Here is a 27496-nt window from a genome sequence, read left to right as displayed (position 1 = left end):
ATAGTTTCTGCAGATTGTGCGAATGTTTTAGGAGAAAATGCATTGGATACGGACCTTTATTAAAATATACTTAGCTCGTTTGAGAATAAAAAATCAGACACGCGTTATTTAAAATTAAAATCAACTGCTACGATTCGATTAAATGGGAGGGAAGTAGTGATGGGAAAAATCAAGTTTTGTCAGAATCGATTCCGGCTAGCTTCGAAGTTTTCTGGAATCGATTCCGGATAGTAAGTCTGCAATCAGTTTCCTGAATCGATCGTCGGATTTGGTTGCACCAGTCCATTCTAATTCCGTTACCAGGGCAAATTGCGATTCCCAAGTCAATCCGATGCCGGAGCCGATTCTGATCGTGGAATCGATTCCGGAACCGACTCCGGAATCGGCTCCTGAGTTAACTCCGCATTTGGATCCAGAATTGGATCCGGAATCATCTCCGCAATAGACTGCGGAATCGGAATTGATTCCAGCATCAAAATCGGTTCCGGAATCGATTCCGAACACGGAATCGGGATCGATAATTTGCGATTCCGAGCTCCCGCACTAGTGGAAAGCTGGCTAAGCTCTATAGACATTTCTGCCTAACTTTCGCCCAATATGTGAATTGTTTTCGTGTTTTATGCGACCAAGGAATGGTTTCTAATGTAAACAAAAAACTTTAATTGTTTATTTATGATATCAATCAAAACAACACGAGAATAAAATTGAAAAACAAGCTCTTTTCTGCTTACACCACACCAAAGCTGCATAGTGCGAGGGTTCCCCGTACCCGTCATTCGAGCTCGGGTGACACACTGCTCGAAAATACACCCCCAACCACCGCACGCGTACACGCGCATCTATTTACCCAACCACGCCATTTTGTGCGGTGGTGTGCGTGCCAGCCAGCCCCCACAATTGTGCTGGCTCTCCCTATCGCTCTTTCATTCATGCAGCCACGCACACTAGCAACCTGTTGCTTTCTTCCGCTCGCCAAAACAGCAGCGGCGCTTTCATGGTGCCATCTCTCTCTTTCTCTCTCACAAACACACAGCAGTTTCTGGCGAGAGGGAACCAGCGCCAACAGCAGCAGCAGCAGCAGCAGCAGCAGGCGAATAGTCTGACGCCGCGCTTTCGGGGTAGTAGTGCGTCGTCGTGTGCCTCATTTCGCGTGAACGCGTTTTTATTCCCATTTTTCCTTTGTTTTTTATTTTCATTTCGCCTTGATTTTTGCAATCTTTCGTTTCGTTCAACGAGCACGGCCACGCACGGGTTTTATGCACGCACGAAATGTACGCTTACTCGCCGTACGCAGAATTGTGATTTGCTCAGCGAAAAAAGAAAACCACCATCGACTGCTTGTGTGACAACGCGCCAGGGGTGTTCCACTCCAACATTCCGACCTGTTTTTTTGTGTGTGTGTGTGTGTATTGTGGATTTTTTTTATTAATATTTTTTGCTGGCCCTCCCCGCAGCAGGCAGGCTCTGTCACGCTTGGTGTGGTGTGTGCTGGGCAAATGATGATGGCGTGGTGCGGCGCTTTGTGATGAAATAATGGAAAAGTACAGCCAATTTGACGCATCGTGCCAGAAGCAGCAGTGTGTTTTCTTTGAAAGGTAACCAAAAGCAAAAAATAATATCCAACGCCTTGTGTGTGACTACGTGTGTTCATGTATATATATATTTCCGACATATTTGTTTCCCCATTTGCATTGTGTGGCATCTACTCTACTCCCTGTCCCGCAGTGTGTGCCGTGTGTGCGTGCGTGTATGTGTGTGTGTGTGTGCGATAGTCTCTTGCTGGGCCGTTAGCCGCCCCTTCTGCGGGACTTGCTTCTGTAGGGTTACTGTGCTCTCCGCTCGAAGAGAAAGGCACATAATTGTAGTAGTAGGCTGGCATGGAGAAGAATAAGAAGAAGAAACAACCGCCCCAAAGCAAGACACAGGGGCCTGCGTTTTTTTACGATCAGCAGCAGCAGCAGGCTCCGCAAGTGAAGAAAGAAGTGAAAAGCGGCGGATGAAGCAACTTCCACGCGAACGAATGAACGAACGGGGAAGGGGCGGGTGGGAGAAGTCAGGGGATGCGCCCATCTGTGCGGTGTGGGGTGAGATGGCGTTGTGCACCAGGAAAAATCTAACAAGGCCAACCACACCGTAAAAGCCATCGGTAACGTGTGTGTATATATGTATGTGTGTGTGTGTGTGTGTGTGTGTGTGTGTGTGTGTGTGTGTGTGTGTGTGTGTGTGTGTGTGTGTGTGTGTGTGTGTGAGTGAGTGATGAGGAGAAGAAGGGGGAGCGGTATGGTGCATTGTGCGACGCGAAGTTTTACTAAACGAAAGACACCGAAGAAGGAAGAAAGCAAAAGAACGGCCCGAAGAAGTGAAGGCAAAACAGCGTGAAAGGGAAAGAAAGAAAGAAGCGAAAGAAAGCCCAGTGTGCGCTTGTGTGCGCTTGTGTTAGAGCGAGACGGCGCACTCATCCAGCACGACTGCTGCTTCGCTGTGCGTTGTGTGAACACAGGGGCAAGTGGTTGCGGGTTGTGCTCCGCGGAGGAAGAGCTGAAGAAGTGTGCAAAAACACAAAACGGGAACATAAACACACAGACAAACACAGCCGTTCCATAGCCGTTCCCGGATCAAAGCAACAGTGTGTGGAGTGTACAGGAGACGGCCACCGCCTCCGGCTCATACCTTCTCCACCGCACCAATAAACATCAGGAGAAACAAATGCCCTTTTTAGTGTATGTGTGTGTGTGTGTGGCTCCGTGGGCCATGAAACGGGGGAGAAGGGCATCACAAAGAAGAAGAAGAAGCAAAAGAAAGAGGCAAAAGTCAACCCGTTTGTGTAGTGCAGAAAGCTGTTTTCCGAAAACGTAGAGAAGCGCGCCCTGTCTTTCTCACTGTCTCTCTCGCTCTCTCTTTTCCTCTCCCGTATGGTTGTGTGCTGTGTGTGTGTGTGTTGCGTTGTTCGCCATCATACATTTCCCATCCAAACACAACATCCCTTCCGCCATCTGCATTGAAGCAACAACGAAGCGAGGGAAGCGAGGAGATAAACAAAACCCATCAAGCGGATTCCCTTTCCTGTGTGTGCGTGTGTGCGAGTGAGAGAGTGCATGTGTGTGTGTACATGACCATACGCAAGCCACACTGCCTGCCGCCGCCGCCGCAGCCGTCGCTGCGTAGGTCTCTCTCCCTGTCTGGTTTTGGTCCGTTTCGCCGCGAAACTCTGACAGGCAGGGCAGTGAGGAGGGCAGGCTGTGGAACGGTTTTAATGGCGGCTACACGTTGACATAGGCACACGCGCGCGGCGAGACTGTATAGTATTGTAATATATATATTTGGGAAACAAAACAACCCTGTGGACCGGTTCCGGCGGATACCTTTGGCGGCCGCCCATTTACATATTGACGGGTTAATATTTCCATTTTGTTTTGTATTTTTGTTTTCTTTTTTTGTAGAGGAGGAAGCAACCGACAGACGACAGCGTTAGCGTCATCGCGCAACCGTCCATTCCGTCCAGCGGGGTAGCATTGAGTGGTATTAGTATTTACCACACGCGCGCGCACACACACACAGACAGCAGCATCTCCGATGCCAACGCACTCTTACGCCGGCCACCACGGTATGGCGACCTTAAACTACAGAACGCCCTCGGCGGCGCCAGCACCAGCGAACGGTGTTGGGTCGATCCACCAGCAGCACCAACACCATCAGCAGCATCATAATCATCACAGCAGCAGCAACAGCAACCACTACCACCACCTTCACCGGCCGCAGCAGCAGCATCATCATCATCATCCTGCTGCGTCCGGTGTGCCGAAAAGCAGCATGCTGTCGATGTACAGCGGACTGACCATGAACATTCCTCCCACCGGTGCCGGGGCGGCGGCAGGTGGTTATCTGCACCAACAGCAGCAGCATCATCATCAACCGCAGCCACCGTCGTATGCGCCTCCATCTGCCTCAACAACAACAACTACAACAACAATGGGGCAACAACCGACGGTCGTCCCGCCAGCGCCAGCAATGGTTGAGGAGGAGGAGGATGATTTTTTGAGCGAAATTACGATCCAGTTTGATGATGAGGTGCAAACACTGTACGTAGGTCCGGTGGAAATTATTGACGGTAAAGGCGGCGGCGGCGGCGGCGGCGGCGGCGGCGGAGCGACTGAACCGACGAAGAAAGCATCGCCACCGCCACCACAGCCGCCCGCAGCAACACCGACGAGCGGCCGTTCGCGGGAACGCTTGCAGGAGGAGCGAGCGATCGTCACACTCGAACCCGTTGGCGGTAGAACGAAAAGCCAACCATTGCCGATGTACCTGCAGCAGCAACAACAGCAGCATCAGCTGCAACAACAGCTGCAGCATCAATTGCAGCAGCAGCAGCAACACAAGCAGAATCAACTGTTGCAGAAGCAGAAGCTGAAGCAGAACAAGCTAAAGCAGCAGAAGCAGCAGCTGCGCCAACAGGAGCTACAGTTGCAGCAGCAGAAACAGAAAGAGCTACAGCTGCAGCAGCAGAAGCAGCAGGAGCTACAGCGCCAACAGCAACAGAAACAGCAGGAGCTGCAGCGCCAGCAGGAGCTACAGCGCCAGCAGGAGCTACAGCGCCAGCAGGAGCTACAGCGCCAGCAGAAACAGCACGAGCAGCAGCAACGCCAGAAACAGCAGGAACTGCAACGGCAGCACCAGAAGCAGGAGTTGAAACGACAGCAGCAGCAGCAGCAGCAACAACAGCAGGACGAGCTGCGGCAGCAACGGTACAATCAGCAGATGATGCTGAAGAAGCAGGCGCTGCAGCAGCAGATCAATCTCCTTAGCGACCAGAACCTGCTACCGAACGGCTTGAAGGCGTTTCACGACATACAGCTGCAGCTGAACGCGCAGCGTCTTCAGCAACAGCAGCAGCAAAAGCAGTCCCAGCCACAGTCGAAGCCACTGCCGCCACCACCACCACCACCACCACCACCATCAACACATCAACCACCCGCGTACGTGAACAATCAGCAGCTCATCCAGGAGCTGCATCAGCAGCAGCAGCTGGCACTGCAATTCCAGCAGCTGCGCCACCTCCAGCACAGTATGTTCCCGTCCACGCTGCCGGAATCTCACGCACCGCTGCCAGCGTCCGGGGCGGCGCAACCGGTGCTACCATGGCCCAAGGTGTGCGTGAAACAGGCGCCGATGCTTAACTTTGTACGACACAACGGCTCGCCCAGTGGTGGCAGCAGCAGCAGCAGCAGCAGTACTAGCAGTGGCTACTCGTCCAGTAGTAGGGATGCCGGTGTGGTGGGAAGCACGAAACGACCACCGGCAGCAACACCGTTGCCGGTGGAGCGAAAAGCGCCGCAGAAGCAGCTGGAGGCAGCAGCATCGCACCCGGTGCCGACGCCGCGTCCCGTCCAGATGACCGAAACGGGACCTCTGGGTGATGTGGCGCCGGCCACGGTACTGCAATCGCTACCGACACCGGTACAAACGGCCACCGTGCGGGCGGCGGTCGAAGCTCCAAAGGCGCAACCGCCACGACTGCCACCGCCACCGTTAGAGCAGCAGCAACAAACGGTCGAACAGCAACAACCGACCGAGCTACTACTAACACGACTCAAGCAAGAGCCTTTGTCCGAGGAAGTGGATGAGCAGGTGCAGGAGACGGAGACAGGGGAGAATGTTCCGGTGCCGGAAGAGCCGATCGTGACAACACCGTTCGTATCGCCACCGGTAGCATCATCCCCGCGGGCACCAACACCAACACCGCCAGCCACATCGTCGCCTCCCCTCATCGACACCAAACCAACCATCATCATCATGCCCGAAGTGAACGTGTTTGAACCTGCTACGGCACCGGCGGCGGCGGCGGCAGTTCCCATCGCTGCGCTGGAAACAAGCGTGCTGTCTGCTGTTGCCGCTGCTGCGTCAATGGCGGCGACCGCCACGGACGAGGGTGTGACGGCGGTGAATGACGCAGTTGCTGTTTCACCGGTTGAAGCTGCTGAAGCTGCAGCAAATGGCGTCGACGCAGCGGCGGCGGCTGCTGCCGCCGCTATCGTTGCCCTTGGTGAGCGGGAGCAAAGCAAGGATGATGAAATTCAGCAAGCCATGACGAATGGCGATGATGGTGGAGCTGTTGATGTTGCTGCTGCTGCTGCTGAGGCTGGCACGCAACAGACGACCGTGGAGGAACAGACGACGGAGGAGCAGCGGAAGGTGGCGGTATGTTCACCCGCGTTGCCCGTGCATGTGGCTGCGACTGTTGGTACGTATTGGTAACACACGCACACACACACACTCACGCATGTGTGTATGTGGCTGTGTGCTTCACATCATTCGCTTTTGTAGCTGTTACGCGGAATGTGAAATGTGCTGGCGAACATTTAACAGGTTGATAATTGGCGTCGAACGTAAACGGTTAATTTAAAAAAAATGTCTAAAAATTGCTGAAAATTATTTAAATCCAACGGATATTCTGATTTTTTAAATTGATTTTTAATTAATCTTTAATTAATCTTAACTTAAATATTGTAAAGTAAAACTTAGCCAAGATTAAAACTACATTTACGAGCATCCAATTGGATGGAAAAGAGCCCACCATATAGAAAGCTAAAGCATTAGCAAAATAATAATTAAATTGCCATAAAAGCAAAAGTAATTTTTTTCAAATTTTAATCGCTAGCGCGACACTGCCCATCTTTCGCATTAGTATGCCTGTATGTGTATGTGTGTGCCGCGCTGCATACTTGTTTCTTTCCGCACTAATACACGCAACATTTACCCGGCGGCCGGTTATGTTTCGTTAGGCGCGGCCTACATTGACGACGACACATTGGTTTGCCTGGTGCGTATGTATTGTCGCCGTCATAGCCGCGCCATCCTGCTGTGTTGCGTTGCACGCCACCGCTTCCAGCGGCAAACCAGTTGGCATGTGTCGACGTCAGCACTTGCTTCGATCAGGTGTGCGTGAAAAACAAAATGGAGCTGCCTGGTGGCTCGTACGACCGCTCACTACACCATGCCCGGTGTTCGGCTCCGTTGATGCAGTTTGTCTCGTGAGCATGGGTTAATTAATAGTTTAGTTTATTTTTAAATTAGCGTGTACAGTGTATATCATATAGATAATATTGAACGGCCAAGTGTAACGGTCGGTAACGATTGAAGGGAGAAAAACTTTATCGATCCTCTTGGTGGGAAGTTCATGTGAGTGAAGCACCATGCTGCTCCATCAACTGTGTTGTGATGGTGGAGAAAATCAATTAATCAATTTGTTACTTGCTTACACATTCTAAAGCACATTTCGCTGAGCACGCTTCATCGCTTTCCGTAATCCAGAAACATGATACTAATATTTACTATTTTTATTTTTAGCCCCTAAACCTCTAAAACAACTGCAGCTAGCGCAAGCACCGCCCGTTGTGAAACGTGGCCGCGGACGGCCTCCAAAATCATCATATCAGAAATCTCTTCCCTCGACCCCAACGCCAGCTCCTTCCAAACTTGTTCAAACGACACTTTCGACGGGGCGGAAAGGTGGAAAAACTACACTTGCAAACAGCAGCAATGAAGGGGAAGAACCTTCCATTGCAACCGCAACCGATGCGTTGGCAAGCAGCAATAGTAGTGAGTCACTAGGCGTAAAGGAATTGGTAGTCCTACCGCCGGCTGCCAAGGTGAAAGTGGAACATCGAGCACAAACAGCGGCTACTGAAGAAAGCGAATCCGCAAGAACCGAACTTGTAAGCTCCTCCTCCTCCCCCTCTCTACCTATCTCGACCGAGCCTGCTGCAGTGGTTGCAATGTGTGAAAAAGAACTGACCGTAAGCGACAAACCCCACCAGCCCGATGCTGCGAATGGTAGCGACGAACCTTCCCACACGGTGGCGCAATCTGGCGAGCTGAAAAAGACTTCAAAGAAGAAAGGATACATATCAGTGGCGAGCCTTTTCGCGCCCGTAAAGACTGCACGCAGGGAGCAGGCACCACAGCAGACTCCAAAACAGGAACCACCGGTGGAGGAGAGCAATGATGAGGCGGCAGCAGTACCTGTTGTGGTGAGTGAAACGACTGAAGTCGCATTGAACGACCAACAACAACTACCAACGAATGTTGCTGAAGTGAGTGCGAGCGTTGCCGAGGATGTAGTTGAAAATAAGATTGAGCAAAGCGTATCATCACCACAACCCGCGGCCGATACGGCACCCGATGATACGGTGGAAGTGAACGGGCCTAGCAACTTACCGGAAGCGACCAAAGTGCAGCCGGTTGTGCTTCCGATGGAAGAGCCGAAAGAGAGCGGCCGGGAAGGCAGCGTTGCTAGTGGCGATAGTGGGGAGTCTTGCGCTTCGTCGTCGTCCACAGAGGAAGCGGTCGGCGTAGCGATAGAGGTGACGAAACAGTCGACCGCCGGGCCGGTGGGTGTGGACACGCTGAAAGAATCTTCCCCTGCCAGCGACAGCGGTATCGAATCGGTGAACGAATCTGGCACGCCGGCAGCTAGCAGCAGTGTGCCGAAAAGGCCCCGGGGACGCCCAAAGTCCACCGTGAGCTTTGCGTCGGGTGCGTCGGCCAAGGAAGACACACCGTCCCAGCAGCCCGATCAGGCAAAGCAGCAGCAGCAGCAGCAGCTGCTGGTTAAGGAGGAAAAAGAGCTGAAACCACGCCCTGCCCGACGCAAATCCATCCACAATGCTAGCCTTGCCAGCGAGAAGGAAGACGGTGCAGAAGAGGAGGAATCGGCGGTGGTAGCAACGCCGGGTCGAACCGCCGGGAAGCGGGCAGCGCGTACCGCGCGCAAACCGTCCGTCAAAGCGAAGGAAGCGGCCGAATCGGCGGAGGTCGCACAGCAGGCTGCTGCAGAGGCGGTGGCGGTTGCGGTGGCAACGTCGGCGGGTAGCGAGGCCGGAACAAAGTGTAGTAAGTGTGAGCTGTGCTTCAAGACTGAGCTGTGGTACAGGAAGCATCTAATCAACGTTCACGGCATCGAGCCGGAGGAGGTAACACGATTATTGTTGGCGGAGGGTAGCAGTGAGAGCAAAGGTTCGTCGCCTGCTGTTCCAGAAGCGGCAGCAGCAGCCCCAGAACCAGCGATACTTACGAACGGTGGCGATGAAACAACGAAGGAAGTGTCGACCGTCGGTGAAACGGTGGAAGCAGCTGCTGCCGTTGCCGACGAAAGCTTACAAAACGGGCACAGCGACGAAGTGGCGCAAACGACGAACCTTCCACCAGTGGCCGCAGTTCCTTCCAAGCTTGCTCAAACGTCACCGTCGACGGGACGAAAAAGAAAATCAACGCCCTACCATGAAGAGGAGGAACCTTCTATTCCGGCCTCAACCGATGCGTTGGCAGGCAGCAATAACAGTGAGCCCGCACTGCCCGAAAAGGAATTAGTAGTCCTACCGCCGGCTGCCAAGGTGAAAGTGGAACATCGTGCACAAAAAGCGACCACCGAGGAGACCGAGTCCCCCCCGACCGAGCTTGCCCCGGGGCAGCAGCTCGCGAAGCGGCGCAAATCGAGCATTACGCCCATCGCCACCGAAGCAACGAAGCAGGAGAAGCCCGACCCGGACGATCCAGACAAGCTGACGCCGTTCGAGAGCGCCAAGGTGACCGTGCTCGAGTCGGAGATGACGGGCGAAACGCACTACACGTGCACGATCTGCGGCGGCCAGTTCGCGGGGAAGGCCACGATCAAGGAGCATCTCGGCACGGTGCACGCGGCCATCAAGCGCCGGTCGTGCGAGTACTGCGGCCGCACCTTCCTGCAGACGGGCGATCTGACGCGGCACGTGCGCATCCACACGGGCCAGCGGCCGTTCAAGTGTCCGGTGGTGGAGTGCAGCTTCGCCTTCATCTCGTCCGGCGATCTGCACAAGCACGTGCGGCGCCACAACCAGCAGCCGATGCCGAAGCCGCACGTGTGCGACCAGTGCGGCAAAGACTTTGAGCGCTCGTACGATCTGAAGCGGCACAAGACGATGCACGCGAAGAGCGAGCCCGACTTTAAGGGCATTACGTGCGGGGTGTGCGGGAAGGTGTTTGCCCGGCGCGACCAGTTCCGGGCGCACACGTACCGGCACATCGGCTATCGGCCGTACCAGTGCGAGATCTGTGGCAAATCGTTCACCGATCCGAGCAACTACTCGAAGCACGCCCGGCTGCACGAGATGGACGGGGTGGAGGTGGTGTGCAACTTCTGCAACCGGCCGTTCAAGAACAAGAGCGCCATCTCGAAGCACATCTTTCACTGTCAGCAGAAGATGGCCGGTGCTACGCCGAACAGCAAGGGCGAAAAACGGGATGGTGCTGCGAAAAAGGGAGCCAGCAAGGAGGGAGGAGGCAAGAAAAGCCGTCGCGTTGGTGTGGCGATCGGGTACGGCAAGGATGGTGGTGCTAGTGGCGGCGGTATGATGGTTAAACCGAAGCAGGAAAAGGCGACCGACGAGTCCGAGCAGCCGTTGGTGGCGATGGAAACGTCGCACGGGGGCGCGGCTATGAACGGTGGACGCACAAAGCAGGCGGCGAAGAAGAAGCGCAAGCGGCGACGTATGCGAACGCCTTCCTCAACCGAGGAGGAGGACGATGATGGCGAGGAGGAGGCGATGGAAGATGAGGACGACGACAGTGGGGACGATTTTCGACCCGACACATCCGAGCTGGCCAGCTTGGGCGTGACGGTGAAGCGGGAACGGCGCAGCAGAAAGAGTGGTGGCGTTGCAGTAGCGGCTGCCACGGAGGCGTAAGGCAGGAGGAGGGGAAGAGAACAAGGTGTTTATAAACCCCACGTGTGCGCGATGCTTAAGGTTTTAGTAGGAGGAGGAGGAAGGGAGGAGTGTCCAGTACTTCCAGTTGCTGTTTTTTTTTTTCAACGCTCAACTCACAGTAGGCGACGAGGACATTGGGGATAAACGTGTGTACATGGTCCAACCAGTTTGTTTGGGGCTGGAAAGTTTATGATAAGCAATAATGACATACATACCGTGTGTGTGTGTGTGATAGAGATATTATATACATAGAGCGAGAGAAAGAGGGGGCCTGCATTTTCGCTGCATTAGTAGAGGTAGCGTGCCAAACGGTACTGTGAGAGGTCTTCGTATATTCGATTTAATTGAAATACTATACTGCAAGGGAACTGTGAACGTGGAAAACAATTAGAATTGAGAAGAGAAAGTGAGAGATAGAGATAGAGGGAGAGAGAGAGAGAGAGAGTCCCATACCTTTTTGTGTGGGACAATATTTTACACTTACACCTACTTAAAAGTGGTCTTAGCCTGGTAGGATAGGAGAATCTAGAGGGACCTCCCACAGATTTGTGGGGAATTTTGAATTATCATCGTCATTATCAAACAAAGCTAAACAAGCAGAAAACAGATATAGAGAGAGAGAGAGAGAGAAAGGGTTCGTCGCTTACACTCTTTCCATTTTCAAATGCGATTGTATTTTTAATGCGTTTACAATGGAGGGGTGTTTTCTTAAACACTAAACTGTGCAGCTAAAGCGCGCTCGCGCTCTTTCTCTCTCTCGTTTTCGACTACGACAATGACATACGAAGCAAAATTAAAGCTACTAGTTCCCAATCGGGGGAAGAGAGACCCGACGTCTCGATGATGCAAGCGCCAATATCAATCTCTCCATAGTGTTGCAACTTTATTCGATCGATTCTCTTAACTTATTCTACCCACAGCAGCAACAACAACAACACAAATGGCAAACTGATTCGCCTCCCGACCAAGAAGCTCCCCGTTTTGGCGTTAATGTACTATTTTCTCTTAAGCGCTTTTAGTTTGTAAGGTATGCAGCAGCATTATGAGTAGTGTTTTTTTCATTTAATTTCTTTTTTTTTGTACGTACGCCCTAGAATTTGATAAGTTAATTTGTAATGTAACATATACATATACTTGCCCGCGAGACCGCCGCAGCACACCTGTTGTTCCCTTTCGCACTGTTCCAACCAGTGTCTTATTTTTCTCTCTGGCTCGCATTTCGTGTTTCGCATTTAGTTTAAAATGAAGATCCCAGAACAAACACGCATCCACACACACACATGTACAGAAAAAAGGAGTAGTGAAGCAAGCACAAAAGCGAATTGTTTGCCCGAAAGCATGGTTTGCTCTAGTGATAAGCATGAAAAGACAACAAAACGAATACGGTTTTTTTTTAAACATTCCGGACATTTTTTGGGCAACACAGACAGAGCATTTCTTATTGAATTCTTGAACTCTTTGCAGGTGGTTTTTGTTGTTGATTTTGTGATAAATCAACGCCACTTTAAAAAGATCAACCGCGCGTGTGTGTGTGCTATTTATTTGTGTCCATAAGAGTATTCCATTTTGCATTTTCCCTTTTATTGGTCTATTGAAACTAAAAAGGGCAGCAGAAGCAGCAGTGCGAAGCAAACAAAAAACACAAATCAAAGGCTTGTGTGTGTGCGTTGTGGCGGAATACATTTTCCCCCATTTTTTCGATGGTGTTGTAACGGGCCAGAAATACATTTCCATGTGCGGTTTTGCCTATGCTTGGTGTAACAACGAGCCCCAGGTGTAAGATAAATGGCAAAAAGCGATAACAATGATAGTGTGTGTGTATTCCTTTTGTTTTGCGTTAGTAACAGTAACAACAACAACAAAAAAGACAGATATTATTTGATTATATATTGCTGACAATATTATAATACATATATATATATTATTATTATTATGATTCCAAAAGTTTTTTCCTCCCTCCGTAATACTTTTTTTTTGAGTTAGTGTGTGAACTCTTGAACCGAAGGGTAGGGAAGGAAAGAAGAAAAAGAGAGAGAGAGAGAGAGAGAGAAAGAGAAAACGCCTACAATGATAGCATTCCCGAAATATACAATTAAGCAAATACAAAACAAAACATTTTGGAACAAAACAAATGGAAGGGGAAAGAAAACATAATCAAACGTGTAAGATTTTTGGAGCGGTATTTTGTGTGAAAAGATATGATCCTAAACAAACCCCCTGCAAACAGAGTGTGATTAAAGTATTTTGAGAGAGGGAACTTTAAAATTAAACGATTCCGCCACCCGCCTCGCCCCCCCCCCTTCCTCCAACTCGCGTGGACTATTTTTGAGTGGAGACGAGAAAGGAAAGGATGAAAGAAAGTTATTTGTAAGAAAAAGAATAAACAAAAACCTGGACAAAAAGAAGGGGGCAAAGGGAAGGAAACACAGGCAACGAAGGAAAAAGACACACTTTTTTGTATTTAAAAAGGAACGCCGAAAAACCACAAATAAAATGTAGCCAACGGTCTCTAATATATGGGGTCCGTTATTATTTTTTCTAAACCATCGTTGTGTCGTTTTTTTTTTAAATCTAAATAATTAGTACTCGTCATCATTGCTTTCGGTTCTTTGTTGCTCGAAAATAAAGGTCGAAAGAAACGCGTCCACTTAACAGGTAATTAATAGCATTTTTATTTTATTGTTTTTTTTTTACAGTCAGCGTTTGTTTTTTGTCCTGAATGTGATCGCGATGTGATTGGGTGTGTGTGTGTGTGTGTGCGTTTGGTGTGTATGCATTTTCACTAAAGTGTTCACCACACCCAATTTCCCCGTTACCTTCGACTCCTTTTGTATCGTATCCCTGGTACGGTTCCTCCTGCTTCCTTTTATAGTTTACAGTTTCATTAAAATCAAACGCACTTCCCTCATCTTCCTGTTTTTTTTTGTGGAATAATTTTAATCACTGAAGAAAATGTACACAATAACAAGGACCACCTGTGTGTGCCCCGTTTTGCAAGGAATTTTGCTTCACAAGCTTTTATATAAAACAAACAATACTTTTTTCTTTTGCTTTGCCTTTTTTTTACTACTTTTCTCCTCCTATTATCGTCCTAGCCTTTTACTGTTCTTCCTATCGATTGCACCGTTCGTCCTAATTCGTTAAAACCACGGCTTCAAAAATGCTGCAGGGATAGCTGGCTGGTGGTGGCAAGATGAGCATTACAGGGTTTTCCAGCAGTGCTCATAGCTGTGGGACACATGATTGGTTCCTTCTTAGGTGAAGTTAACTTAATGTAATGGGAATTGGACTCTAAATAGCACCCCTTGTTGGAGAATTCCAACAGGAAGCTACATATGAAGTTCACTTCCCATAAGAAAGAGTCCAGGAAGTGCCTCACAACACATGAGAACCTCCCCGGAAAACCCCTGTATTCGCTCCGTGATCACTTGTGACCGATTGTACAACGACGAGGGGGGGGGGGATGGGTTTGGTTTTTGTTTTAAATTACGTTACAATCTTACTAGAGGTGGTGGTTGCCGTACGTTTCGGAAAAGTGGGGGGGATTGATTCTTACAGGGTTTCCCACGATTTATTGGTCGGTTCCCATCAATTTTTGGTGGGTTCCCATATTTTGTTGATGCGTTCCCACGATTTTTTGGTCGTTTCCCAGAATTTTTTGGTCCAATTGTATTGATATCCAATCGGAAAATACCAATAAATTATGGGAACGAACCAAAAATCTATGGGATACGACCAAAAAATCGTGGGAACCCACCAAAAAATCATGGGAACTGACCAATAAATCGTGGGAAACCCTGTATTGCTTACAATCCTTTTCCACTGTTAGACAACGTTACGAAAATGTTTCGAAAAGGGGAGGGGGGAAAGAAACCAATTATTTTCCTACTACTATTCTATCAATTCTTCTCCGCACGCACACCATATGCATGTTCTAGGATTGAAGAGGTACGTTTTAAAAATACATTTTCGCTTTCATTTTTGTATCGTTTGTCTCCGTGTAAATCCGTTTCCTGGTACGGTGGCGGCAGCAAACAAAAGCGAACCAAACAAGGAAGGAGCAGGATGATGATGATGAGTTGAGTTGGGTGAAGATAGAGGAAGAAGCGGGGATGGTGGTGTCCCACAACACGGCCAATGGCATCAGTCCAGACCAAGAGCGGGACAACGAACAGGCACACAACGACGACACACACAACAGATGCGTAAGCGAGCTTCAGTTGACACCCGGGGGCGCCTCCCTTAAGTAATAGGCACCTTGACGGGTTCTTCCTCACCCGGGCCGAAGATGAGCGCACTGAGAGCGAACAGCAGGAACACAACACCACCAATGAGGGTCACTGCAAAGAGAAATGAGAAAGAAGAAAAGGTGAATGTTTGGTATGATTAGCTAAAAATGAATAGTTTGAATTAAACGTTGGTAGAAAATCCTATTTGTAGAGATTTGTGAGTGGGCCATTTTAATGAATGTCTTATAATCACATTCGACAAACGGCTCACTTATGTGTGTCACTAATTTGTTCCCTTAAAACCGGGTAAAAACGAGCAATTAAATGCTTCTCCACTTGCTGTACTTCGCATTTACAGAGATTGTAATCCAATCTGCGAACGGTGATTTGATTCAAATGGAACAACGATCCCTCTTCTAGCGGAAGGTCTATTGCGCCGCACCGCTCTATCAGTAATCGGTGCAATGGGCACGATCTGTTCACTAAACAGGTTGATCGGCGTGCTTGGTCGTCACGCGCAACGCTGTTTCCTCTGTTTGAAATGAACGCCACGAGCTTGGCAATAATGATTCGGATTCGGATGGAACTCTAGCCGTGATGGCCAAAAAAAGTGAAGCAACTTCGTTTGTGGACGTCGTATAAGCCTGTTCTTGCATCTACAACATCTTGGCACTATTACGATCACGATCAATCAGAGCATCGAAGGAACGCCTTGAGCTTCCGATTGGTCGATGTTGCGCAGCGACCACATCGAAGGTGGCTGTTAATTAAATAATTTATATTTTGTTCTAAGTAGGCTATGATAGCTTGTAATTTAGAGTATAAAAGGAGAAAATAGGAAATAATAAATCAGTCTTACACCAGCATTTGATGAGTGCGTTTCTCTGTTTGGTGTTAAGATTCTCCCGGGTGAAGCTTTGGGCGAATACGATCGCCTTCTCGACAACGCTTAACGAAATCAGTAGCGGCGCTACCACGGAATAGACCTCCCAATTGCACATTGGAAAAGAGGTAACTAGCCTGGTAGGCCAATACTGAAAAAAGTTAGGTGAAGGAGAGTTGGACCGTTGACGCTCCCGAAACCCTTTGCCCGGGACGTTCTGTTCCGTGGCAGCAGACGGTTTATCAAGCGCTCCAGAACGACCGAAACCTTCGCGGTCGGCTTGGCCGTCGGGCCCGGAACAGTCGACGACCCTGAGCGACTTGAGGTTCCAAAGGTAGCGGAAATGAGAGACATGTGGCTACGTTGCTGGCGTTAGCTTGGCCGAAGCAACTGGCCAAACAGTGAATGGTCAGGAAGCAGAAATCGCGTCCACAGGTTGCACAGCGGCAAGCAATGACGCCAACAACTCAGTTACGATCATTTCAGGCGAATTTCGGCAGAATGTCGGTAGCACATTGGCCCCGATATTCCGGTATTTCGATTACATTTCGTCCCTGCAAAAAAATACATCCAAAGTTAGAGTACTTCATAAAATCCGCAATGTGACCTACGTCACGATTTTTTGGCCGAAATCAATAAGTCAAGCCATTTTTCGGTGCCATTTGTAATCGCCTGGTCGGGGCTGCTGTCTGGCCAAAATTGGATTTGGTGCTAATCGTGCGAGTCCAACCAAAAAGGCTCTATGCCCTATTTTGTGTACAGAGAGCACCACACAAGACACACAATGAAGCCCTATTGCAGGTGTGCAAAACCCAAACGCTTTGAGTCTGCGAGGTACGCGAGTCAAGCATTTAATGCAAGACCTACATTCGTATACAACTCTAAGAAGAAGTAAAAAAGGGGGATAATATTTCTCCACTCTTGCTTTACACCAGGTACACTTACCAGTACGGACGGAAATTCGCTGGGCGATCATGCGCCCGCCAATCACAGCCAGTCCGGTGCAGATCGAGTGTCCGATGATGCCGCCCGCGATCACACCGTACACGTTTTCGCGCGCGCTCAGTATGACGGTGGTCAGCTGGGACCGGTCGCCCCACTCGGCGACGAACGTCATCGTGAACGCCTGCATGAAGATGCGCAGCAGCAGCTTCAGCGCACTGTTGTTGCTGTTGCGGCCCCGGCCCGTCCCCCGCCGGCCGCTGGTGGAGGCGCCCGATTCCGCATCCTGGGACATCAGACTGCCGCCCGCGTTCGCCTCCCGTTCCAGCTGTGTTCGAGGTGAAGGGGGAATAAGGGAAATGGGCGTTAATGGTATTCTTTAGTAAGTGGTTGTATCGTTCTGAAGGTAACACGGTCCCAAGAGAAAGCCAATTACAAAAAGAAAAAACAGAAACTCCAATTCAAGCTGTTGTTGTTGTTGTTGTTGTGGACGCCCTCGTTCAATGTGTGGTGGGGTTTGCTTGTGAGCTACTACTTCGTGTACGTGAAAGAGACTACAGCACATAAATACGTGAGTTGGTAGTTGAATGTGGTTTACTTTGTGTGTTCAATAATGCAGAAGAACATCGAATAATTCTTTTTCCCCTAATCGGGTGAGGTGTAGAGTTTGTCTTGGAAGGTGGTTTGTGCAGGGTTTGCAAGTGATTATGCATGAGGTTCTACCATTCTACCAAATCAAGTAGTAAGTTTGTATGAGATGATGACTACAGAAGGAAGACATGCGCCACGGAGTGTAGAAACACAAATGCTCAGGAAGGGTAGTGCAGTGCATCTTGCAATGTTTGCCACAACAAAGCAAATAGAACATACATTGGATGGATCACATATGAATAAAATATGAACAAACACAATCGTTAGTTTGTTTATTTTAAATTAAATGAATAAGAAGAAGTAATGCAACGAAAGATAAAAACAAAATGACTGAATTGAAAACAAACATTTCTCGAAACATTTTGTTGTTTCCTCATAGTTTGTTGGTTCGTTCCCACGATTTATTGAATGTTTTCAAGAAGTTTTTTTTTCTAATTAGAATGTATTGATTTCCAAACGGATCGCGGGAACGAACCAAAAGTCCACGGGAAACAATGTAGATATCGTGAGACGAAACCCCTTATCTTATCGTGCAGAATTATGTTTGTTTTTAGTTTGATCGGTCAGCCAATTTATTCATTTATTTTAGAAAAGAGTGAAAAACATAGTTTTTTAAATTTTATGAGTTCAAACATAAACAAAATAGAACTTCATAGCGATATCTATTTTTCATTCAATTTAATCTAAATATTATGGTAATACAGATTATTAAAAATGAAGCTAAATTATTGCGAACCAGTTTTATGAAAACTATGCACGGATAAAATATGCGAAAATAAAATAAACATGTAAATCGATGAAAAACTAGAAATATAACCTATGAAAAACAGCAACAGCGGAAGCTAAACTAAAAAACCAGCTTTAAACAATTAAAAACAGCCGCACAAAAGGAACATACTAAAACACGAAAAGCTGAAAAAGCAACAACAACAATATCTAAACAGCGCACTCTAAAACAAAACCGATCAGAACAAATCAAACAACACAACAAAACGACAACGAACAAAAGTGAAGACGTACAACGAACGTATCAGCGAACGCCCGGGCGCGACGGAAAACGCGATAAATCAACCAACACTCCCACCCAACCTGACGGAACGAAGAAGAGCGAAGGAAAGTGACAGCCGAAAGGGAAAGGCGTATCCGACTTGCTGTGTATCGTCACAAAGCAGGAAGTTTAATTTTGTTTGTTGTTCGTAAAATAAAACAGCATAACAAGTTGCTTAAATAAATTACGAAACAAGTAGTAGCACTTTTCTTCTCTTGCCCGCATCGTTACCAAAACATAAAAAGGTATGTGTGTAAAGAGCTGAAAAGTAATTATGGCGATGATGATGAAAAAAATAGGAAAAAGAGATAAATAATGTAAAAAACCACAGGAAAAAGTAAGAGGAAGCAAAAAACAACAACAATGCAACAATAATTAGAAACAATGAAGAAAAACTGTAAAAAAAGGATGACACTACAACAAAACAGAAAACAGAAAACAAGGAAATGAGAAAAGCAGATAGAAACGATCAAAAGAGCTTGTGTGCGGCGGAATATAGTAGGCATGGAGATCGTAGCGTTGATGTGTGGGGCTGTGTGTGTGGAACTGCTTGTGTGAGGAAGCATATTTTCCAATTGGTGTTTGGGTGATTGAAGTGTTTATCTTTAAAAAAAGATGATAAACCAAGTCTTTGGTGGATTTTCTTTGTATAGTGACATTTGCTCTCCCTGTGCCCCTCTGTGAGAGCATTACGTGTCTGTGTATGTTTGTGTGAGCGTACAATTTTTGGCAGGGAACAAAAAACCAAACAAAACCAAAACGAAAAGCGCACTGGGCCTAAACTCAGCAAGCGTTGATTGAGTGTGGAGTAGGGGGGAGGGGTGTGGTTGTTGCGGGTAGGGGAAAGGGTAGCGCCCGTTTGCCCGATACTTGTTGTGCTAACCATTTTCGCTGCGGACCCGTTGGCGGTCGCAGTAGCCACTGTCAGCGACGTGGAGCTGCTGCCCGCCGCCTGCGAATCCGCCACCGCCCGCAGCCGCTGCCTCTGTTCGCCCCGCTCTCCGCCACCGTCCAGCAGTAGCACGGTCTTGCCTGGGCCCTCTCCTTCGCCGCCCTGTTGGGCAACGCCGTCACACTCGGTCAGCTTCGCGCCACCATCGGCAGTTGAGATTCCCGGTTTGCTGCCAGCGCCCGGCCCGGCACCGGTCAGCTGGGTGGCGGACGCGGACAGCCGCAGCGTCCCGCCGGAAGACATGGTCGTGTGGTGGCCGCCCGCCTGCGGTTCGACCAGCGAGTGGATGGAGCCATGGTTGCTGGGGCCGTGCTGCCGGCGGGGCAAGATGTCGGACGCCTTCGATCGCGGCTGCCCTTCCTCCCCGTCGCTGAGCGGGACGAGTTCGACCGTTTCCTTGCGGCTGCCGCTCATGGAACGGGCGAGCTGTGTTTCGTTGTTGTTGTCGTTGTTGTGGTTGTTATGGGTCCAATAAATGCAGCGGGAAGGCCGGGAACACGCGTGGAGAAGGGATTTTACGAAAGTGAGAAGATTTTATGTTTTTTTTTAATAAGAGAGAGAGAGAGAAACAATGAATGGGACACAAAGGTCAAAGAGATGAAAAATATGGGGTAAATGGGGCTCAAGCTAGCTTTTCGTACCGAGGGGAAAGAGAAACAACAGGCAACTGTGAACGCTCGAGTTTTCTTATCATGAATGTGAAATAATCGGTAATACCAAAAAAAAAATAGAAGAAAACTTAAAAATAAATGAAAACATGGTAAAGAAATGTAAGCAAACGAGAGAAAAGTGCAAACAGAGACGCAGTAATCCACGAAGAGAAGAACGTTTTGGGAGGACAAAGAGAGAGAGAGAGAGAGAGGAATTAGTAATAGTGCAGAAGAAAAAGCTTTTGTGTAGCTATTTTTAGCGCTTTATTAGTTGCGAATGAAGCGAACAATAGTCGAATGAAGCCAGCGCGCGTTTTTAGCTGCTTTGGCAGAAGATTCCCATGCTTAAGAGAGGGATTTGAGACACATTCACCAGGACATAGGTCTCGAAATTGAGTTGCATAGTAGTGATGGGCGGGTCGACCGAAACAAACCGAGTCGTAGCCATCCGTAATTTAAAAAAAAATAATTCGATGGCATTAAAGCATTATTTAATAGTTATTCTACATTAAATTGTCAGTTACATCTCCTCCGCCATCTCCAACGTTAAAATCTACAGGACGCATTGCATCCAACCGTCCAAAAGGACCAATGAATGGACTGCGCGAAATTCACCCTGACTTTTTACGCCTTTACGCGGCTTGGCCGAGCCTTTCCCCAGTTCCCGGCAGAGGGCGCCATAGAAGCAATTAAGTGAACATAAGCGCCTGATAGGCTGATCTTATATTCTCCAATTACCTAAAATAATGGATCTTAAAGTACAAGCATATCTTTCGCCGTTGGACTTCTCAAACGGGTTTTTTTGCCAAACAAATAAATAAAAGCCGATCTACAGGGTTTTCCAGGCGTTCTCATAGCTGTGCGACACTTTTTTTAACTATTTTTTCTGTGAAATGAACTTAATGTAGTGGGAATTGAACTCTCCAGCAACCTTGTTGGACAAATCTAATCAGAATTTCCAAGGAGCCTGTCCGAAAAGGGTGCCATATGGTCCAATTTCCAACACATGAAGTTTACTTCGAATAGGAAAGAGTCAAAGAAGTGCCCCACAACTATGAGAACCGCTGGAATACACTGTAAGATGAGATCCGGTTCCAAAATAGGATGAAAGAAGTCCTGATGTAGTCATTAAAAGTTGCATCTCACTTTAGGCCACCGTATCGCTGCTTGTATCCAGATCAAGCTAATAAAATCACCATCTAATTGCATGCATAATTTTACTATAATTCGCTAAAATAATTTCTATAAGAATTTTAAGAAGTTCAACTACTACGAGATGGTTTAATTACTAGCATGATCTCTATGACTTCAACACCTACTTCAGTTATTTTCGCTCTCATGCTATTTACTTTCATCCTTCCTAATCGCTCTGTATGCTCCTTTTTTTCAATATTTTGTTAGTTGTCGTTATTTCAACATTTTCAAATTACTGTAATTACATTTAATTTAAGACGCACATATTCCTTAGTCCTTACTGGCAGATTTTTTAATTAATTTAATTAATTTATTATCCTAACAAAGCTAAAAACCGAGAAAAAAAGTATACAAATGAATTTTAAATAACCATTTCCATTCCTAAAGGCCGGGCTACATTGACCGTACTCCGTAATGTAATTTTGATTTTCACTAGCGCATCTGGCGGTGGTTGACCGAAGCATTTTACCAAACAATTTGGAGCCTCTTCAGAAAATATGTTATTTTTCTATGTTTTTTGCTTAAATTGGACAAGAAAAGTTTTGTAAAAGGTAGATGCACATGCCTTGCACGCATTGCATCCATTTTCATGACAAAAAACGATGGAAAAACTAATTATTTTTTAGATCCAGCACGACCATTCCCTCGATGACCAAAAAAGCTTCCACCAGCCGCCGCCAGATGCGCTAGTGAAATTCGAAATTACACCAGAGAGTACGATCAATGTAGCCCGGCCTTAAAGGCCGGGCTACATTGATCGTACTCCGTAGTGTAATTTCGATTTTCACTAGCGCATCTGGTGGCGGCTATCCGAAGCATTTTGCCAAACAATTTCGAGCCGCTCCAGAAAATACGTTATTTTTCCATGTTTTTTACTGTACCTGGACTGGAAAAGCTTTGTAATTGATAGATAAATATGTTGTGCAAGTATTTCAGTCGTTTTCGCATCAAAAAACGGTGAAAAAACAACTTAAATTTGAGATCCGGCACGACCATTCCCTCGACGACCAAAAAAAGCTTTCTCTAGCCGCCGCCAGATGCGCTAGTGAAAATCGAAATTACACATGCGAGTACGATCAATGTAGCCCGGCCTTAACACTTTCCCAAATTGAAATAAATGAAACTATTAAGGCCGGGCTACATTGATCGTACTCCGTAGTGTAATTTCGAGTTTCACTAGCGCATCTGGCGGCGACTGTCGGAAGCATTTAGCCAAACAATTTGGAGCCGCTTCAGAAAATACGTTATTTTTCCATGTTTTTTACTTTAACTGGACTGGGAAAGCTTTGTAATTGATACATAAATATGTTGTGCAAGTATTTCAGCCGTTTTCGCATCGAAAAACGGTTAAATAACTACTTAAATTTGAGATCCGGTGCGACCATTCCCTTGATGACCAAAAAAAGCTTCCACCAGCCGCCACCAGATGCGCTAGTGAAAATCAAAATTACACTCAGGAGTACGATCAATGTAGCCCGGCCTTTAAATACATATCACACAAATCAAAACCATCAACACACACACATGCTCAATTGTACGATCGGCCCAACAACCCATCTTCACACGCGTGTTTGATTCGTGGCCCATTTTTGTCGCCTCCCAAAGGTTGGGACCAACTTATTGTCTTAAGGCCGGGCTACATTGATCGTACTCCGTAGTGTAATTTCGATTTTCACTAGCGCATCTGGTGGCGGCTGTACGAAGCATTTTGCCAAACAATTTCGAGCCGCTCCAGAAAATACGTTATTTTTCCATGTTTTTTACTGTATCTGGACTGGAAAAGCTTTGTAATTGATAGATAAATATGTTGTGCAAGTATTTCAGTCGTTTTCGCATCAAAAAACGGTAAAAAACAACTTAAATTTGAGATCCGGTACGACCATTCCCTCGATGACCAAAAAAAGCTTCAACTAGCCGCCGCCAGATGCGCTAGTGAAAACCAAAATTACACCACGGAGTACGATCAATGTAGCCCGGCCTTTACGCTAATATTTGCCCCCCCCCCCCCCCCCCTGATAATAGCCGCATGTGACTCACGCAAGGAAAGATAGTGAGAGGAGTAGTAGCAAAAGCGAGCAGGCCACAGTTATGAACGGCTGCAACACACGGCCGATGAGCTGTTGTTAAAGACAGAGAGCGAGAGCAGTTATGGGACAGGAAATTATTTCCACCGAGTGTGTTGCATTTATCGTTTTCAAGGGCACACAGCAGCAGCAGCAGCAGCACCGGCGGTGGCATATTCCGCTCCACACCCAATGGCCAGGTGTTCGAGGGTTCGAGGCAAGGGAATAATTAACGGAACAGTTGTAACATCGACGGACGCCGGCTATTAGATGGTGTTTTTTGTTTTAATTGCTATTGTGAACACAGAAAGAGAGTTCTAAATTGTCTCGGACGCTTGAAAAGGAATGGGCAAAAGGAAAAGCGCAAAAGATTCAAAAGAAGCAGCAAAGAAATAAAAGCAAATACATAAGGAAATAAATCAAATAAAGGAAAGGATCTCATTGCAATGCAATCGAAACGGGCCAACTGTTCAAAGCGTTCATTCCAGACGACATTGTAGTGTCCATCGTCGAACAATGGGAACAAATAGGCAGATAAGATTATACGCTATTCATGAACAAACGGCTTCTGGCCGAACGAACGCACCACGTGTGTGCGCGATTGCAGTAACAGCATAGAAAGCATTGGCAGCATAACTACCGTAACACCATCATGCGTTACTGTGGGCTTCGTGATTCACCCGCATTTGCTTCATCGTCCGTGAGGTCGTTAATGTGCGTCTGATCCCGTCCTTATCGACCATGTGTATCTCGGAACACGCAGCCCCGCCAGCGGCTACGTGAGCGATAAAGTCGTTCATAAATCGGGTGGGGAAATCGAAGGAACAATCGGGCACAATCAGAGCCCGCCACACACACACACACACTCACACAAAACAGAAATCAATGACAAACTTGACACCGGTGTCCCGATGATGCAGTGGTGTGGTTTGTGTTTTATCACACCAATGAGCTCACGGGAAGCACATTTTTACGCAGCGACACAAAAAAAAACGCAGCAAGTGCATTGCGGATCGATAAAGTGCGCGGTACGACAATCGTCCGTTCCCATAGCAACAACAGCAACGGGGGATATCTGGTTGAAATCGATGACGCCTAATTACTCGTGCAGCATATTTCCATAGTAAAGAGATGTCGTTTGGAATGCGCCCGTTATTGACACACCGACACGCAAACAATTTAAAACATTTCATTTTGAATTCAATTACAATACTAATTGCAGTCAAACAGCTTGCAACAGACGACCAAGCCTAAAGCAACAGACGACCAAGCAGTGATGTGCTCTCTGGGGCGTACTCACGACTCTAATCCGCCTCCGACATTTGTTTGTCCGATTCCGACTTTGGCCAAATTGGAACCACTAGATCCGTCCGGAGTCGGAGTCGTCCAGAGTCGGCCAGAGTCGTTCAGAGTCGTCGGAGTCGTCGGAGTCGTCGAAGTTGTCCGGAGTCGGCCAGAGTCAATCTGAGTCGGAGCCATTCAGAGTCGTCTAGAGTCGGTCTAGAGGCATTTCATTTCGTTGTGTCTCGTTTGTCTTTCACTTTGTGCGTGCACTTCGTATAGCCAAACAAAGGCCTGTTTCGAAGACCGACTCCGAACGACTCCGAATGACTCGGGGCGACTCCGAATGACTCCGGACGACTCCGAACGACTCCGCAGGGCGGACCTACATTCCGGAGCCGATTCTGAATTTATCGAAGTCCTAATGGAGTCCACTCCGGATTTTGGCCAACTTTACCCATCACTACTATAGAGCACGTGAACGTTATTTTATTTTTCCATCAAACAGTTTTTATCTTCTGAGCTGTTTAACAACCGTTGCTTACAAATCCTGGACAGCTACACGTCCAAACAGAACGATTTATAGCGTGAACGAAAGATTACAGCGGCTCCTGAGATCTCTCCCTGGGCCGCACGAGGGAGGAATCACCAAACCGCCCGCTGTTCACCAAAATTATCGCCTCCTCCCCTCCCACCCTGGCAGGAGGTTAATTAATTCGAATGAACCGGAACATACGCAAGCGGAATAGGAGGAGTGTTTGTGTGTGAGTGTGTGTGTGTGTGTGTGTGTGTAGGAAACGAGTAAGGCGCGGTAGGTCAGGGCCGTCCGGAGATCAGATCAGTAAAGCACAGAAGCAACTGAAGAATTAAATTTTTAAAAATAAACCGCGTGCTTAAACCATCAAACAACGCAGCCAGACACAGGGCATACTGATAACACACAGAGGGAATGTGCTGATGCCAATGCCGTACGCTCCCAACGCGTGGGGTTAATGGCACTCTTGTGCCTCTTCGCGCGAGGGTAGCGCCGCGCCGGGAGAGGGTTGCTTGCACTCCAAGCAAACAAACTAAAACATAAAGAAAAAAAGTAAACGAACGTCCATACAAAGGATGCATAGCGGAAACACGAAACACGAAATCTATATCACTCTCGGAAGGAAGGGCTAAATGAGGGGAGTGGTATTTTGCTAAATTGAGTGAAATAAAACATTACAACCTAATTCGTAGTATGATGAATGCTACATTTGCCCGCCACGGTACTTTGATGCTGTAACGAATCTCCTTTTTGTTTGAATTTTGCCAACAACTGTGTAACCAGGCGGACAACGAAACATCAAACACCGAAACATCCCCCCAAACAAAACAAGGAACAACACCCCCCCCCCCTTACCCCCTCCTCCCCGGAGTAAAGGGTGAGCAAAAGGGTCGATGGATGGATGGGATGGGAGGATGGGACGGAACGGAGCGCGATGGACCTACCTCGTCTTCGCGCTTTCGCAGATCGGACTGCACCTCCTCCAGCTCCTCGGCCGCACCGGTCGCCGACATGTGGTACCCGTCGTACAGCATCTTCAGCCCGAACAGGGCGAACAGCGCGGTCGAGATGTAGAACGTGTAGACGCGCGGTATGATCGTGGCCGCGATGCCGAACAGCACCGACAGCACGGTCATGAGGGCGAGCGCGGCAATGGCGCCGGCAAACACGGTCAGCCGCGGGTGCCGCATCGCCATGATCGCCGCAATGAAGAACGTTTTGTCGCCCAGCTCGGACACGATTATCACCATGAAGGAGGCGGCGAACGCGTGCACGAACCCGATATCGGACGAGAGCAGTCCCTTGCCCTCGGTCGGCGCACTGCTGCTGCCGTCCGGGGAGAGCTGCAAGGGTAGGGTAGAGAGGAGCTCGGTTAGTATGACGCAAACAATAGGTAAAGCAAGCAGTAGGGCTCACCGCTCACACACACACACACACACACTTACCCCATCCACCTCGGTCACGACGGAGATGTCCTCCTGCGGCATCTTGTCCGCCCCTATGCCGGCTGTATCGAGCATGCACACCAGTATCAGGTAGAAGACGCACACGTACATGCAGTGCACCAGCCGCTGGGCGATGTTCCGCAGCACGAACTTGTTCATTACACTTTTCCCGGACATTTTGCTGGCTGGCGCGGGGGACACTACGTCACTCGGAGCTTGCACTAGCTGACACTTTTCTAGTTAAATCAATACGAGGCGAGGACGTAATGGATATAAGGGATTGGGGAAAATCAATTTCCTGCCCACAACCAACCTGAGCAAGCTGTGTGCGTTGCTGTGTGGACAAAAGGGGCAAGGGGAGATTGTTGATTCCGTGCGGCCTCCTCTCGCGTGGACGAGACTGCGTACAATGGACAACACACTTTCACACAAAGCTTTTCTTTCACAAACGCACGCACACACACACACACACACTCCGAGTTCCGTGACACGGTGGACGATGTCGGTGAATGATGATGTGGATTCGATTCGCTCTAGCCGTAGACTGACGCGCGTCCGACACTGTGCAACCCAAAAGGGGGGACACCTTTTTATGCTTCCAATCTTCGCTCGGCCCCGTCACGATCCAAGCACGTACGCTTACACCCGACCCGGTGGTAAAAATAACTGATACGCGGCGCGTTTATCGTTCTCCAATTGTCAGTTCGAGCCACGGGTAGCCACGGCGAGCACGGGGAAGACCGCGACGACGGCGACGTCCCAAGCTGACCACGGAAAGTGTGCAAACAAGTGTGTTGAGAGCGGTGCACTGGAAAGGGGAAGCCAGTCAGTTGGGGGGGAAACGCGTGGACAACTGTTTTTGTTCTTTTTCCCCCATTGAC

At 48.3% G+C, this 27496-nt stretch overlaps 2 protein-coding genes across 6 annotated transcripts; one reads left to right on the top strand and one right to left on the bottom strand.

Moving 5' to 3' along the window:
• Positions 1–1083: 1083 nt before the first annotated feature.
• LOC121599399 lies at positions 1084–13285 on the top strand. Of its 4 annotated transcripts, none has more exons than XM_041927177.1 (3): positions 1084–1595; positions 3441–6241; positions 7348–13285. In XM_041927177.1, exons 2-3 carry the CDS (start codon positions 3574–3576, stop codon positions 10719–10721), a joined length of 6042 nt encoding a protein of 2013 aa, XP_041783111.1. In that variant the 5' UTR covers positions 1084–1595; positions 3441–3573; the 3' UTR covers positions 10722–13285. The 4 variants fall into 4 exon arrangements, with proteins under 4 accessions (XP_041783111.1, XP_041783112.1, XP_041783114.1 ...); XM_041927178.1 differs by lacking the exon at positions 1084–1595 and adding an exon at positions 1633–2146; XM_041927180.1 differs by lacking the exon at positions 1084–1595 and adding an exon at positions 2236–2720.
• Positions 13286–14691: 1406 nt separating this feature from the next.
• Positions 14692–27443, bottom strand: LOC121599069 (transmembrane protein 165). 2 transcript variants are annotated; one of them, XM_041926570.1, is made up of 6 exons: positions 26929–27443; positions 26616–26851; positions 26115–26513; positions 19379–19873; positions 16800–17124; positions 14692–15082 (listed from the first exon to the last, which is right to left on the bottom strand). In XM_041926570.1, exons 2-6 carry the CDS (start codon positions 26790–26792, stop codon positions 14985–14987), a joined length of 1494 nt encoding a protein of 497 aa, XP_041782504.1. In that variant the 5' UTR covers positions 26793–26851; positions 26929–27443; the 3' UTR covers positions 14692–14984. The 2 variants fall into 2 exon arrangements, with proteins under 2 accessions (XP_041782504.1, XP_041782505.1); XM_041926571.1 differs by lacking the exon at positions 19379–19873 and having other exon boundaries at positions 26616–27432.
• Between the last annotated feature and the right edge of the window lie 53 nt (positions 27444–27496).

The sequence above is a fragment of the Anopheles merus genome, chromosome 3L, assembly GCF_017562075.2.
Source record: "Anopheles merus strain MAF chromosome 3L, AmerM5.1, whole genome shotgun sequence".
Classification (NCBI taxonomy): domain Eukaryota; kingdom Metazoa; phylum Arthropoda; class Insecta; order Diptera; family Culicidae; genus Anopheles; species Anopheles merus.
The sequence above is the reverse complement of the archived record's forward strand: the minus strand, read 5'-3'. Positions and strand labels throughout refer to the sequence as shown.